The sequence below is a fragment of the Ursus maritimus genome, unplaced genomic scaffold (assembly GCF_017311325.1).
Source record: "Ursus maritimus isolate PB19 unplaced genomic scaffold, ASM1731132v1 scaffold_2, whole genome shotgun sequence".
Taxonomy (NCBI): domain Eukaryota; kingdom Metazoa; phylum Chordata; class Mammalia; order Carnivora; family Ursidae; genus Ursus; species Ursus maritimus.
In genome coordinates this window covers 14,641,431-14,655,728 of record NW_024424452.1, presented here as the reverse complement: position 1 = coordinate 14,655,728, position 14,298 = coordinate 14,641,431, and the positions used below count along the sequence as shown (strand labels likewise).

At 45.4% G+C, this 14,298-nt stretch overlaps 1 protein-coding gene across 1 annotated transcript in view; it reads left to right on the top strand.

Moving 5' to 3' along the window:
• Window positions 1-709: 709 nt before the first annotated feature.
• Window positions 710-14,298, top strand: part of CALN1 (calneuron 1) — a 469,501-nt gene continuing 455,912 nt past the window's right edge. Inside the window, 1 exon segment of the mRNA XM_008698565.1 lies at window positions 710-828. Within this exon segment, the coding sequence (XP_008696787.1) occupies window positions 710-828 (119 nt within the window).

The following is a 14,298-nucleotide window of genomic DNA, read 5'->3' as shown; positions in this document are numbered from 1 at the left end:
GTGTTGGAGAAAGAAGAGAGATGAGGACGTTAGGGGAACCCGGACGCTCCGTACACGTGGGAAGCAAGCCTGACGGAAGCTGGTAAAGGGATCCTAATCTTGGATGCTCTTTGTTTTGTCCGAGGAAGATAGGATGACATTGCCCTGGGATTGCGAGCAGCGTGACAAGCTTAGGCGGTTTGGCAAGAGTCCTCTCCCTTAAGATGGCTATTTCTAACTCTGGCCCCACTTTGTTTCTGGGGCTCTGCTGATGTCAACAGCGAGGCAACAAATTACGCTGGCAAGATGCTGGGCTTTCTTGCACATTGCAATCATGTTGGCCGCTCTAGAGCTCTCTCCACATCGCTTGTACTCCAGCAAAGCCCGCAGGAGTGTGAACGGAAAAGTACCTGTAAATACGAAGGTTGGTTCCAAAGACACGTTATTGGTTTGCTGTGTGATGCCCTCTGGTGACATTGAGGCCTTATTAATAACTAAACATCTGTCACAGCTGTAATTATTTTTCTTGTGCCAGGATTGTGCTTCTGCCATTGTCCTGTTTAAACACAGAGGGGAGGGTGTCAATTATTTAGGCGACTGACTTGGAGGAAATAACCAACCGGCACTGCAGGCAATAAGTTTCTGTCCACTCCTTGCAGAGTGTGTGTCTCCGCTGACGTTCCCTTGATGTGCTCACAAATCTCTCTGAGAACATCGCTCTGGACCTCCGATGTGGCTGCCCGAGCAACCTGGAGAGGGGAAGCCTGAGAATGAGGAAAAGGGGGGCAGAGGAGCCCCCGGAGGGGGACAGGAGCCAGCGAGGAGCCAGGCCCCCGACTTCCCCACTTGGCAAGTCTTCTCCCCCCAAACCCCCCGGAGAAAGCGCTTTCTCGAGTGTTTGCTCAGGACTTGATTGTTTTCAGCCCTCAGGTAGGGGGTGGTGCGGGGGCTGGGAGCCTTTGCTGCTGAGGGTCCGAGTGTGTGGGGATGGGAGAGGAGGCCCTATGGACAGGACACCTGGGAGGGGTCCTGAGAGGATGGGTGTCCCAGCTGGGTACAGGGACTATATTGTATGTCTTGAGCCTGACAGGTTTCCATTGACTGTCCCCGGGACGTGTGGATGGGGCAGGGGATGGGTTTGAAAACTGACCTTATCAGGGACCGATGAGTTTAGGGGGCGCTTGTTAGGAAAAACAGCAACAGGTACCATTTATAGAGTGCGTCCCATGTGGCAGCATGGGAGCTGAAGCTTGGCAAAGATAATCTCAATGAATCCTCAGGGTAACTCCGAGCAGTGTTTATTAACCCGTTTTTACAGGAGAAAAGTAAGACAGACATTCAACAACTTGCTCCAGAAGGTACAAGCAAAGGTAAACTCAGGACTCCTACCCAAATCTCTGAATCCAAAACTTACAATTGTAACTATGGGCCTACCAGCCTCTCCCCACTTACAGGTGAGAAGGTTAGTTCAAGGGGAAGGGTTTTTATGCGTTCCAAGCCATAGGCTTCCTGGGGTTCAATTCTGCTCTCTTTCTTTTCCTTGGACACATTCGAGGATGTAAAAAAAAATCAAGAGGAATTTCAACTCCGGGTGGTTCTGTAGGGAGGGGAATTTTGACCCATGTGATGCTGGTGTCGATGAGCTGGTCTGTGGTGAGTCATATAATCGGATATGTTCTGAAATGGTCTCCCTAAGGCTGTTTGGAATGGGCTCTCCAGCCCTCCCTGCCTACTAGCTGTCAGGAGTGGCCAGAAATGTCTATGGTGGGGGCCATGAGTTTATGGTTAGGCTTCAGGGGATAAAAAGGAAGTGGGAATGTTTCTGGTGACTGCAGCTCCTGATTTTCAGTAATTTCACCCAGGGGCTGGGGGCTAGACTGCAGGGCCCAGCACAGAATGCTATAAGACTATCCAGAAACTTCTCCAGCACAACTCATTGTCCTTCTCCAACACAACTCATCAAAGATGGGAGCTGACAAGACCCTTGGCCAAGGGCATGGTATGCTGAAGGGCAGGCTTGGAGTGAGGCTCTGCTTAGGGGGTTGGCCAGGGGTGGGAGGATGACGGGGACTGGGCCTCCCCATCCCAGCTCACCCCTTCCAGGTGAGGAGCCCCAAGGGGAGGAATGGTCCAGTCCAAGGGTGAATTTCCTGGTTGGCCTTTGCTCAGACTGGGATAAGTAATAGAATCCTGGGTGCTTGCCCTGAGAAAGTGGGGGGCATGTCGAGGGAAGGAGGTCAGGACTGGGGCAGAGAAACATTTCTGCACGTCCTGTGTGGGCTGTGGCAAATGGCAAATGTGGCTGGTGCTACAGAGGGAAAGGACAGTTGTCTACCCTACTGGATATGAAGATATCATACAGGAAACAAGAAAGAAGTCCAATGGAGTCAGAAAGACCCTTTTTGCTCAACATAGTCCCGCATTTAAAAAATTTCCTCATTTGTTCCTGTGGCTTTGGGATTTAGAATTGTTTGGCCAGAATTGTGATGGGCATGAATTAGACAGTTTAGTTTCACCTGTCTCCAGGCACAGCAGTAGCCCAAGTGGAACGAGTCTGCTTCTCCCATGCCATCTCCTTGGGGGTTGGTATTAATTCTTTTTGGACCCCAGGCTGAGGGTCTCAATGACCCCAGGATTATTCCCATCACACATTCATACCCACCGCAAACACACATTTGCTTACTTCTTCCTTGGGGTCACACCCACACGTTCCTCAAAGATTTCCTTGGGCAGTGGGCAGAGCAAGACAGCTAAGAAGAAGAAAGATGAGATGGGGCCATGGGAGTGGGTTCCATTGTCAAGGTCTCAGCACAAGGGTTGGGCATGGAGGGGAAGGGAACACAGCCCACTGGAACATGTTCTCACATCAGTCCCCAGCAGCGATGACTTGCAGAGCGCATTGTCTCCCTATCCTTTGTTCCTTAGCTAGGAACCTCCTTCAGAGAGAGCACAGTATTGGGGCTAGCCGGCAGAATATCAGGGGCCTTCTCAGACCCTGAAGCACGCTGGGTGGTGGCCCATGTGGTTATACCTGATACACGCAGAATTAGGCAAAATTATAAAGTAGGGAGGCATCTCCTTGACGTGTCCCATCTACCTGCCCCAGGTCCTTTTCACACCTCCTGGTACCATTTTGGTTGCAAGCCACAGAAATCAGGTAGAACTCTCCTAAATGAAAAGAGGAACATGTTTGGAAGACTTCAGGCAGGGGTTGAGGGTGGAGGAGTTGCCTCATAGAATCCAAGGCCTCGGAGGTGGCTAGAATGAGAGCCTAGGATGATACAGAAAACCCAAGAAAGCTGCTTCTCTCTGCCTGTCTACATCCCTCCAGTTTCTCTGTCCATATGAGGATTATCCTTGCCAGATAGCTGCCAATTTGGCGGCCCACCTCAATTGAGAGTCAGTATGGTCTCAATTCCAGACTCCCTGTGCATAGGCTCATTGCTGTCCACCCCTGGTCAAATCAACAGCCCAGGGGAGGAGAGTCAGAGGGCATGAACATGGCTGCTTCCACTGTAAATACATGGATGGAGGAACAAAGCAATGACCAGAGAAGTAGGTACCCTGTCAACCCAGTTCCTTGAGATACTGGTTTTTGTATCCCTTTCTGGAAGTTGGCTGGCTATCCATTGATTGCTGGAAAGGTGCTTGTTATTAATGCTCTAAGCTGGAGCATTTAAAAGAAAGGGGTCCCCAGAGGAGAGAATTATCACTGATGGATCAAAAGCAATGACGTAGATAAAGCTGGCTAGGGGCACCAAGTGCAATGTGGAGAGACATCCTATGTAGAGGGCAGGGACTGGGGAAGTAGGGTACCCCCTCCATACTCCCCAGTCTTTCTCCCAGATCTCCTCCTGAGATTTAGAAAAGAATTCCAGACTATCCATTCCTGTCTTTGCCAAGGTGTGGGTAGACTTTCTCTTGACATACCTGAAGGAGATGACGTAGAAATGGGGACCTCCCTCAATCCTACTTCATTTCTTTGAGTCTTGCAAGGACACAGGTCATGAAGACCTGACCTGACTTGCCTCTAGCCAAGGTGCGTACTCCTGAGGAGATGTTCTTCCCCTTTCCTCCAGACTGTGGGATCTGGGTCTTTGGGCCAGGTCTAGGGCTGACTCATGGATAGGCAGTAGGCCCAGAAGGCCAGCTGGAAGAGAGTCCCCAGGAACAGAGAGATGCCCAGGTGGCCTCAACAAACGACTGCTAAGTAAACAGCCCTGTCACTGTGGTGCTGTCCCAACCCCGTCTGAAGGAAGCTTTTCTAATATGGGGAAAAATGGATGCACACTCTTGATATGGGAACTAAAAATAGCCCATGTTCCAAACAAAGTGTTTTTAGTATTTTGAAATGAAAACGTGTAGACAAAGCAAGGATTCAGAATGCATGACTCATTAAATTGCTGACTCTGAAAGCAATGGCAATTCAAAGGGAATTTTTCTTTCCTTATAAAAAGAGTCTGTACATCAACAGGACCCATAAACTCCCCCACGATTTAAGGTCCTGCGCAGTGAGAGGGAGCCGGAACTTAACCTCTATTGCCTGGTTACTGAGCTGGCCGCCCTAGCTGTGCTGGGACACCACACGGAGAAGCGTGCTTTGCTCTCCCTTGTTACACTGGCCACATCTTTTCTCCTCTCTTCCCTCCAGTCCCAGCCATCCCGTTGGGACGATCTTAGCTGAGAATCTTACAATCACTCATTGTCCAGGAGATTGTCTGACCCTGTCTTGGGAATCCTCTTTCACCCAGAATCTATTTACTTCTGATGATTCTTCTCATGCAACATGTAACAAATGGATGGTCCCCTGAACATCAGTGTAAATAAATTTGCCTCTAAAAGGGTTTCATGGTAAGTAAAATTCAGATCACGCTCCGTGGTTTATCTATCTCTTGGAGAATATCAATGCATAGTAAAATCTTAGAGATGCCCTATAGCAAAGAAAATGGTTTATCTTTGTTTAACTCAGCTTTTCCAAACACAGTTTGAGCCCAGAACACTGGGTGTGAGTACATGTGTGTGTAAAGCCTCGAAATCACACACTACGTGTTTATTTCCTCTTCCTAGGACACGCCTGGTTCTCAGATCAATGCAAATGATAAGTAACTGGTATACCCTATAGGCCCAGTGAATGTTCACACCAATGTTCGCTCAAACACCATAAATTGGTGTGCCAGGTCTGTGCTGGGTGCTGAGGATAAGATGAACAGTCTTCTTCCTCTTGCAGTTTATAGGCTCATGGAAAAGATGGATTAATACTCACCACAGAGTTTAATGTGTTAGGATAAATTCATGCATGCCTAGGATCATGTCACACACACACACGTGCACGCACACACGCACACACATGAAGGTAGTGGTACAGCTCCGGGGTACAACATTCACTTCCAAACAAGAATAAGAGGGAGTGGCACCCCCCTGCCGTTGTACAATATACGTAGAATAAATGAATACAGAGCCATCAGATATGCAGTTTGTTATTCATAGTTGCATGGTTCCTTAAGTATTTTTTTCTTTTCTTTTTTTTTTTTTAAAGATTTTTATTTACTTATTCGACAGAGATAGAGACAGCCAGCGAGAGAGGGAACACACGCAGGGGGAGTGGGAGAGGAAGAAGCAGGCTCCCAGCAGAGGAGCCTGATGTGGGGCTCGATCCCGGGACTCTGGGATCACGCCTGAGCCGAAGGCAGACGCTTAACCGCTGAGCCACCCAGGCGCCCCCCCCCTTAAGTATTTTTTTCACTTCGCAATGTATTGCCAATGTCCTTTTCTATTGTCCTGTGATTTAGTTAACCAGGGCCCTATTGATGGCTGTCTAGGTCGCTCTATTTTTGCTCCCTCCAGCAGTGCTGCAATGAGCATCTTTGTATATTTATCCCTATGAACTAGTGTAAGTATATCTAAATATAAATTTTCTAGAAGCGAAATTTCTGGGTCAGAAAGTATACACACTTTTTCTTTTGCTGGATTTGCCAAGTTGCTCTCCAGAGTTATTGTGCCGCTTTGCCTAATGGAAGGGCCTCTGAGGACAGGGGGCACTGGAGTGGAGGGAATGGTGGCAATAGAGGAGAAGGGCTTGAAGGTGATAATGAATGGAGCAGCGTCTCTTAGGAAGTGAGAGGGCAGGGCATAGGGTCAAGAGCACAGTCTTCACGAAGAAAAAATTTCTGTACGCACAAAATGTCCATTCCGGACTGCACAGAAAATGTTACAAATGATCTTAGCTAAGAAGTTTTGTTTTTTGGTTTTTTTTAAAGATTTTTTTTATTTATTTGACAGAGATAGAGACAGCCAGCGAGAGAGGGAACACAAGCAGGGGGAGTGGGAGAGGAAGAAGCAGGCTCATAGCAGAGGAGCCTGATGTGGGGCTCGATCCCATAACGCTGGGATCACGCCCTGAGCCGAAGGCAGACGCTTAACCGCTGTGCCACCCAGGCGCCCCTTAGCTAAGAAGTTTTGATCACACTTTCACCTGCCTGGAGATTTTCTCCAAAATCTTCCTTTCGCTAAGGACCCATTTATTTTCTGTGTGATTCTTCTAAAAAAACATGCCACAAATCTATGATTAACATTGACGTTAATAAGGGGGGCCTGGGTAGCTCCATTGGTTAAGTGTCTGACTTTGGCTCAGGTCACGGTCTTGGGGCCCTAGGATCGAGTCCTGCATTGGGCTCCTCACTTAGTGGGGAGTCTGCTTGTCCCTCTGCCCCTCCCGCTGCTCATGCTCTCTTTGTCTCAAATAAATAAATAAATAAATAAATAAATAAATAAATAAATAAAATCTTTAAAAAAAACCAACATTGACATTAATAAGCATCCTCTAAAGGCACTCCATGCTCAATAAGCCAATTACCCTTTACAAATTTGATTTCTTTGGAAGGGCTTTGGGCATTAGGAGTCTGTACACCTGTCCTTCTGGCTGTTGCAGACTATGACCCCATAATGTTCTATCATCAGAAGCCCTTTTAGGAAAAATTTAGAATTGTTGGGATAGACCAAATTCATCCAGCACACGCCTGGTGTTTGTATCACATTTTTATTCGAGCATTTGGCTCCCATGGAGAAAGTGGGGCAGAGAAGGGGAGGGACAGGGGAGCACATGCCTCAACAGTCTTGCTGCTTGCAGAAGACTGTATAAAAACAGCACTTGGCCTTAGGCTCAAGTCAGTTTTGCCCATCCCAGAGTGCACAGGGAACTGAGCGACACCCCCCCCCAGGCCTGTCCCTTCAGTTGCCTCTCCTCCAGTCTCTCCCACGGGAGCCAAATCCAGCTCTCTACTTGTGGTCCACATGTGGCCACGGTTAGGACCTCTTCCCCCTGGACCTCTTATCCCTCCTTAGTCTGGCTACTATTGGCTTTGTAATAACTCCCCCAAACTCAGTGGGGTCATAAACCAAAAACATCTTATGCTCATGGAGTCTGTGGGTCAGGAATTCGGGGGGGGGGGAGCTCATCCCTGCCCTGTCATGTCCAGTGCTTCTGTTGGAAAGACCCAGATGGCTGGGGCGTGGAATCATATGGTTATCCTTCATAGGTTTGGTGCCTGGGCTGAGAAGGCTGAAGGACTGTCTCAGCTGGGAGCATATGACTTGTGCTTCTCTTAGCATGGCATCTGGGTTTGAAGACGAGCATGTAGGGACAAGACTTCTAGGAGGACCAGCTAGGACCTCGTTAGCCTTTTATGACTTTGCCTTGTAAAAATCACTTCCGGCATATTTTAGTGGTCAAAGCAGTCTAAACCCTCCTAGATTCAGGAAGTGGAGGCATAGACAGCTCGTATCAATGGGAGGAAGTTCAAAGGATTTGGGTATCACACTTTAAAGCTACCACAGTTTTCCTTCATAGATCCTGGATCCTTCTGCCATCTGATCCCAGGGATGTTCCTCTGTTTCTAGGGGACATGGAAGAACTGGGTGCTGGGCGAGTCAAGATAAGGGACATTCCTAGTGATCTGAGGATCCGGTGCGTAATTTTGAACATTATGCTAGAAAAGGGTTAGTCTCTTGAAGTTATCCCAACCTGGTGTGTGCCATATGGGCAGAGACAGTAACTGAGACAGGTTTTCAGGAGAGAGAGTGGCCGGGGCTCCTGGCATATTATGCCCTCCACAACTCTAGGGGGCGCTTGGAGAGTATAATTAATTGGTCCCTGTTCCCATAGACCTTTGACGAAACGCACTTAAGGGAAAGCAGTAACTGATTCTACTGTGCTGCTGTTAGACAAATGTCTGCCTCACTCCCTTTCCAGGGTAATTTTCTCATATTGTCCTTGGGGGAAACAGGTGAGCTTCAGGTCTTTTCCTGAGTCAAGCCACCCTGCCCCTGGGTCTTGAAGCAAGAGGGTGATTTCTTTCACTGTACCTTCTCTCAAATCCCGGCAACGCCACCAACACCCAGCAGTGGATATCAATCCTAGGTTTTACTGAAGCCTTAAGAGCAATCAGAGAATTTCAATTTAGGGAGAAAAATTGCAGTATACAAATAGATCTTCTTAGGGTCCCCCCCCAAATAAAAAAATATTTTAGAGGGGTCTTTTTATGCATGGATCCCTTTGGCAGTCTGGTGAAGCCTGTGAGTTATGTTTTTAAATGCATGACATAGAATAATTGAGGCAACAGCAAAGGAAATCAATTATATTTAAGTATACTATCAAAATATTAAACAAAACAAATGTGTGATATAATAATACATGTGCTTCCTTGTTGATGCATTAAATAATAAGGTCTAGCAGCGTGAGTAATAACTATCATAATTTTGATGTATCACAGTCGTAAGTGTAAACAACATTATGGATTAGTCACAACTATAACCTTGTAGGAAAATGAGTGGCAAAGTCACACTATCGTTCATTCCACGGCACCTTGTGGCTTGTGTTTATTTATTTATTTATTTTTTATTTTAATGATTTTTTATTATATTATGTTAGTCACCATACAGTACATCCCCGGTTTCCGATGTAAGGCTCGATGATTCATTAGTTGTGTATAACACCCAGTGCACCATGCAATACGTGCCCTCCTTACTACCCATCACTGGTCTATCCCATCCCCCACCCCCTTCCCCTCTGTGTGGCTTGTGTTTATAGTTGGAGAAAATGCTGGATACCATTTAGAGGTTAATGAAAATAAAGATATATTCTTTCCCATTCAAATTCCTGGACCCCTTGAATTCTATCCTCAGGCCCCCCAGGATGAGAGTCCCCCAGGCCCCCTGTCTGGTGTGTTTCTTAGCCGTGTTGCCCTGCCCTCTTATTTCTCAGAGCTACTGCTTCTTTCTTCAGCCCTTCCCGGGGAAAATCTCCATCTCTCTTTAGAAAACCCAACCTCGGGGCACCTGGGTGGCTCAGTCGGTTAAGCGTCTGCCTCTTGATTTTGGTTCAGGTCATGATCTCAGGGTTGTGAGATCAATTCCCACATCGGGTTCCACTCTGGGTGTGGAGCCCGCTTAAGATTCTCTCTCTCCCTTTCCCTCTGCCCCTCCCCTTCCTCTCTCTTTCTCTCCCTCTCAAAACAAAACAAAACAAAACAAAACAAAACAAAAAACAAAACAAAACAAAACAAAACACCAACCAAGCCTCTACTACAGGACCCATCTCCCTCTGACTTCCCCTCCCCCTACAGGGACAATCCATAGAACTCAACACACCCTGGCAGTAGGTAATAGGAATCATATTTTCGCAAATACCACATGGCTGCATGTCGATGTTAAGGCTGAACCCAGGTCAAGAGACTTCTTACCCCAGGGCTGGATGTCAGATATTTGACTTCTTAGGAAGGCACTTGGCTTCCAAGTCAAGCTTCACAGACAGTGAAAATTTGTACAATCAAAGGCTATGGGAGAGACTCAGACCTTTGAATTCTTCTCCCAGGGTAAAGAAGGTATCTCTGACCACCTTTCAGGCTTAATGGTGAGGCTGTAGTGAGGAAGAAGGATCATATGACACAGGAGAAGTAAAGGAAACTTCTCTCCTTTTTTTGGCCATGGGTTGGAGGGAGAAGAAGGACAAATGAAAAGGAGGAAGGAGAACTAAGAAGTCTATTCTGCTTCTCTCTCTCTCTCTCTCTCTCTCTGCACCAGGGGACAGAGGCTCCTGCCTTAACCCTTCATGGAGACTTGGGAGCCCAACAGACAGGGCCCCTGCCCTAAGATGCTGCCATTGGTCTAGTTAAATGTGTGGAGAAGACAACCAGGTTGTTCCCCTGAGCCTCCCCCAGTTGTCGTGGGGCAGAGACACTAAATGAAGAGCTAACTCGTTTGCCACAGGGACACACCAAGGTGTCCCCAGAATAGAGGATGTGTGTAGACACCTGGGCCACACCTGGTTGGAAGGTAAAGCATAGACTCAGGGACATGCAACCACATAGAGCTGAAAGGTGGTCAAACAGCAAGGGCAGATCCCAGGACTCCAGAAGGAGCCCCACTTTGCCAGTTCTAAGCTCCAGGTTTGGAGACCGGTAGGATGCTTGTGACTATGTGACAAGACCCATCATCTGGGGAGACAAGATGAGGGGCTAAACATTTCTAAAAATAAACTTTATTTTTTGGAACACTCTTAGATTTACAGGAAAATCGAGAAGATAATCCAGAGTTCCCACGTATGAGGATGGTATGTTACGCCGAATGAATCAATATTGACACACGATGATTAACCAAAGTCCATACTTTATTCACATTTCCTTAGGTTTTATCTAATGTCCCTTTTGCTGTTCCAGGACCTCATCTAGAATGTGATGTTAACATTTAGTTGTCATGTCTCGTGAGGCTCCTGTTACTTGTTACAGTTTCTCAGAATCTTCTTATTTTTGATGACCTTGATGTTTTGAGGGCTGCTCATCAGCTGTATTCATTCCCTCCACTGGGATTTCTCTAATGTTTTTCCCAGGATTAGACTGGGGTCGTGGGTTTCGGGGAGGAAGACCACCAGAGGTAAAGCGCCATTTTTATCGCATCGTATCAAAGGTACGTACTATAAACATGTCTTATCACTGTCTGCGTTGACCTTGATCACCTAGTTGAGGTGTTTGTCAGGATTCTGCACTGGAAAGTTACTAATTTAAGCCTTTTTCCACACTGTCCTCTTTTTAATTTTTTTAAATCAAAGTATGGTTGACATACAATGTTAATATTAGTGTGAGGTATACAACACAGTGGCTTGACAATTCTATACATTATACAATGCTCACTGCAATTAATTATAGTTCCCATCTGTCACCATATAACATTATCACAACATTATTAACCATATTCTCCATGCTGTCCTTTTCATTCCCATGACTTATTTATTTTACAACCGGAAGTTTGTACCTCTTTTTTTTTTTTTTGGTGAGATTTTATTTATTTATTTGAGAGAGAGAGACAGCAAGAGAGCATGAGCGGGGAGGAGAGGGAGAAGCAGGCTCCCCACTGAGCAGGGAGCCCACCACGGGACTCGATCCCAGGACCCTGAGATCATGACCTGAGCCGAAGGCAGATGCTTTACCAACTGAGCCACCCGGCCATCCCTCAAGTTTGTATCTCTTAATCCTCTTCACTTATTTTGCCCATCTCCCTCCCATCTCCCCTCTGGCACCCACCAATTTCTTCTCTGTATTTCTGAGTCTGTTTCTGGTTTTTGATTGTTTGTTCTTCTGCTTTGGTTTTTAGATTCGTTATAGAAGTGAAATTATGTGGTATTTGTCTTTCTCTGTCTGACTTATTTCACTTAGCATAATACCCTTTAGGTCCAATTGGCAAGATCTCATTCTTTTTTATGGCTGAGTAATATTCCACGGTATATATAAATGTGTGTGTGTACCACATCTTTATCCATTCATCTACTGATGGACACCTAAGTTGCTTCCACAGCTTGGCTCTTGTAAATAATGTTGCAATAAACACGGGGGTGCATATATCTCTTTGAATTCATGTTTTCATTTTCTTTGCCTAAATACCCACTAGTGGAATTACTGGATTGCATACTGTAGTTTTTGGAAGAAAGCTACTATGCTCAGACTACACGTAGGAAATGGGGAATAATTATGCTCCATCTCTGTCTCCATAAGGGCAGAGTATCTACATCAATTATCTGGAATTCCGTATAGGAGATTTTCTCTTTATTCAACCATGTGTTTACATACATATGGACTCAAGGGTATTTATTTCATAGTTTGGGTAATAATTCAATACAACTTTGTTTTGTTGCTCACGTGGTTGCAGCCTTGGCCTTTGGGAACTCTTGGCTCCTGTGTTTTGAGCTCTCCCTTACTTTCTGGCACAGTGAAGTGCTCCAGGCTCATCTTGCGTGTTTCCTGCCCCAGCATGCTGGCCTGCTTTCTTCTACTAGAGAATGACATTAGAACCCAGCATCTGAGCCCTCTGTGTATTTTTTTGCTACTGAGGTATTGTTGGTTCTGGCCCCTCTCAGTGGACAGGACAAGGAATATATAAAGCTTGTGCGGTAACCTATGCATAGACATGTATCTATACGTGTTTCTGTATGTAACCATCTGTGTCCACGTTAAGCTAGACGGGTTATTCTGATGTCTTTAACTCTAATCCATTATCGCATGGATCATTCTAGTTGCCTGCCCTTACTTATCTGTAAATTCCCATTTCAACAGTGAGAAAGCCAGCTCCTACCTTCCACCATCCATTTACCTGTCTAATTGCAACACTTTCATAGTTGTATCAGAAGTGCTAGCACATACACCTGTGGGAACCATTATCAAAGACAATGTTTCTACGTGCAACTCCTTTTCCTTTCGTAGTGCTGACGCCACTCATTTCCCAAGTTACTTATGTCAACACTCCCCCCACCCCTTCACTGAGGTGGCTTCATACATTTAAATACAGATTGCTTGTCACATTCTGCATTCCACTGAGATTCTGCTGACCTCCTAAATGATTTTTTTTTAATTTGCATACATTAAGGTTCACTCTTTGCACTGACGTTCAGGGGATTTTGACAAATGCATACTGTTGTATATCCACAAATTATAGTATCGTGTGGAATAGTTTTGCTGCCCTTAAAAACACCTTGTCCTCCACTTATTCAACCTTCCTTCTTCATCCCTAAACACCTGCAACCACCAGTCTTTTTTATGTCTCCATAGTTTTACCTTTCCCAGAAGGCCGTTTAATTGGAACCCTACAGTAGGCAGCCTTTTTCAGACTGGCCCCTTTCATTTATGTATATCCATGTACGATCTGTCTCTGTCTTTTTGTGGCTTGATACCTCATTACTTTTTATTGCTGAATAATATTCCACTTTATAAATGTACCATAGTTGGCCTATCTGTTCACCTATTGAAGGACATCTTGGTTGCATTCAGTTTTTGGTGACTATGAATAAAGTTGCTAGAAATCTATAGACTTATATATAGATTTATAAATGTTACACATTTATATATAGGTTTATAAATAAATGTAACACCATAAATCTGCATGCGGATTTTCGTATGGACATAAGGTTTTGGTTGGTTGGGTAAATACCAAGGAGCGCGATTGCTGGAGAGCATGAGACTATGTAAAGCTTTGTAGGAAACTCCCAAACTGTCTTCCAGAGTGACTGTACCATTTTTGCATTCCCACCAGCGAGGAAGAAAGTTCTTGCTGCTTTATATCTTGGCTAGCAGTTGATATTCTCATTTTTGGTTTTGGATTTCCGCCCTTCTAATAGGTGTGTAGTGACGTCTCATCGTTGCTGTAATTTGCATTTCCTGATGACATATGATGGGGAGTATCTTTTCACACGCTTATTTGCCATCTGTATATTTTCTTCGGTGAGGTATCTGTTCAGATCTTTTCTCCACTTTCTTCATTGAGTTGCCTGTTTCTTTTTCGTTGAATTTTAAGATTTCTTTGTATACTTTGGCTCTAAGTCCTTTGTCAGATATGTATTTTTTCAAGTATTTTCTCTCAGTGTGGGTTTGTTATTTCATTCTCTTGACAGTTCCTTTTGCAGAGCACAGTGTTTTAATCTAAATAAGTCCAGCTTACCCTTTTTTTCTCTCATGGATCATGCTTTTGGTGTTTTATCTAAAAGTTCACTACCAAACACAAGGGGACCTAGATTTCTCCTATATTTTATTCTAGAAATTCCGTAGTTTTGTGTTTTACACTTAGGTCTATAATCTAGTTTGAATTAATTTTAAGAACCTGTGTCTGGTTCATTATTTTGCATGCAGATGTCCCGTTGTGCCAATACCATGTGTTAAAGGCAACACAGGCTTTCATTCTCCCTGGGGTCTTCTGGTCTCCTAGGAGAGGCTCTTGGAGAAAACATGGATACACGCACACATTTGCAAGCCCTCACTCACCTCCCAATGACAAGCAATAATT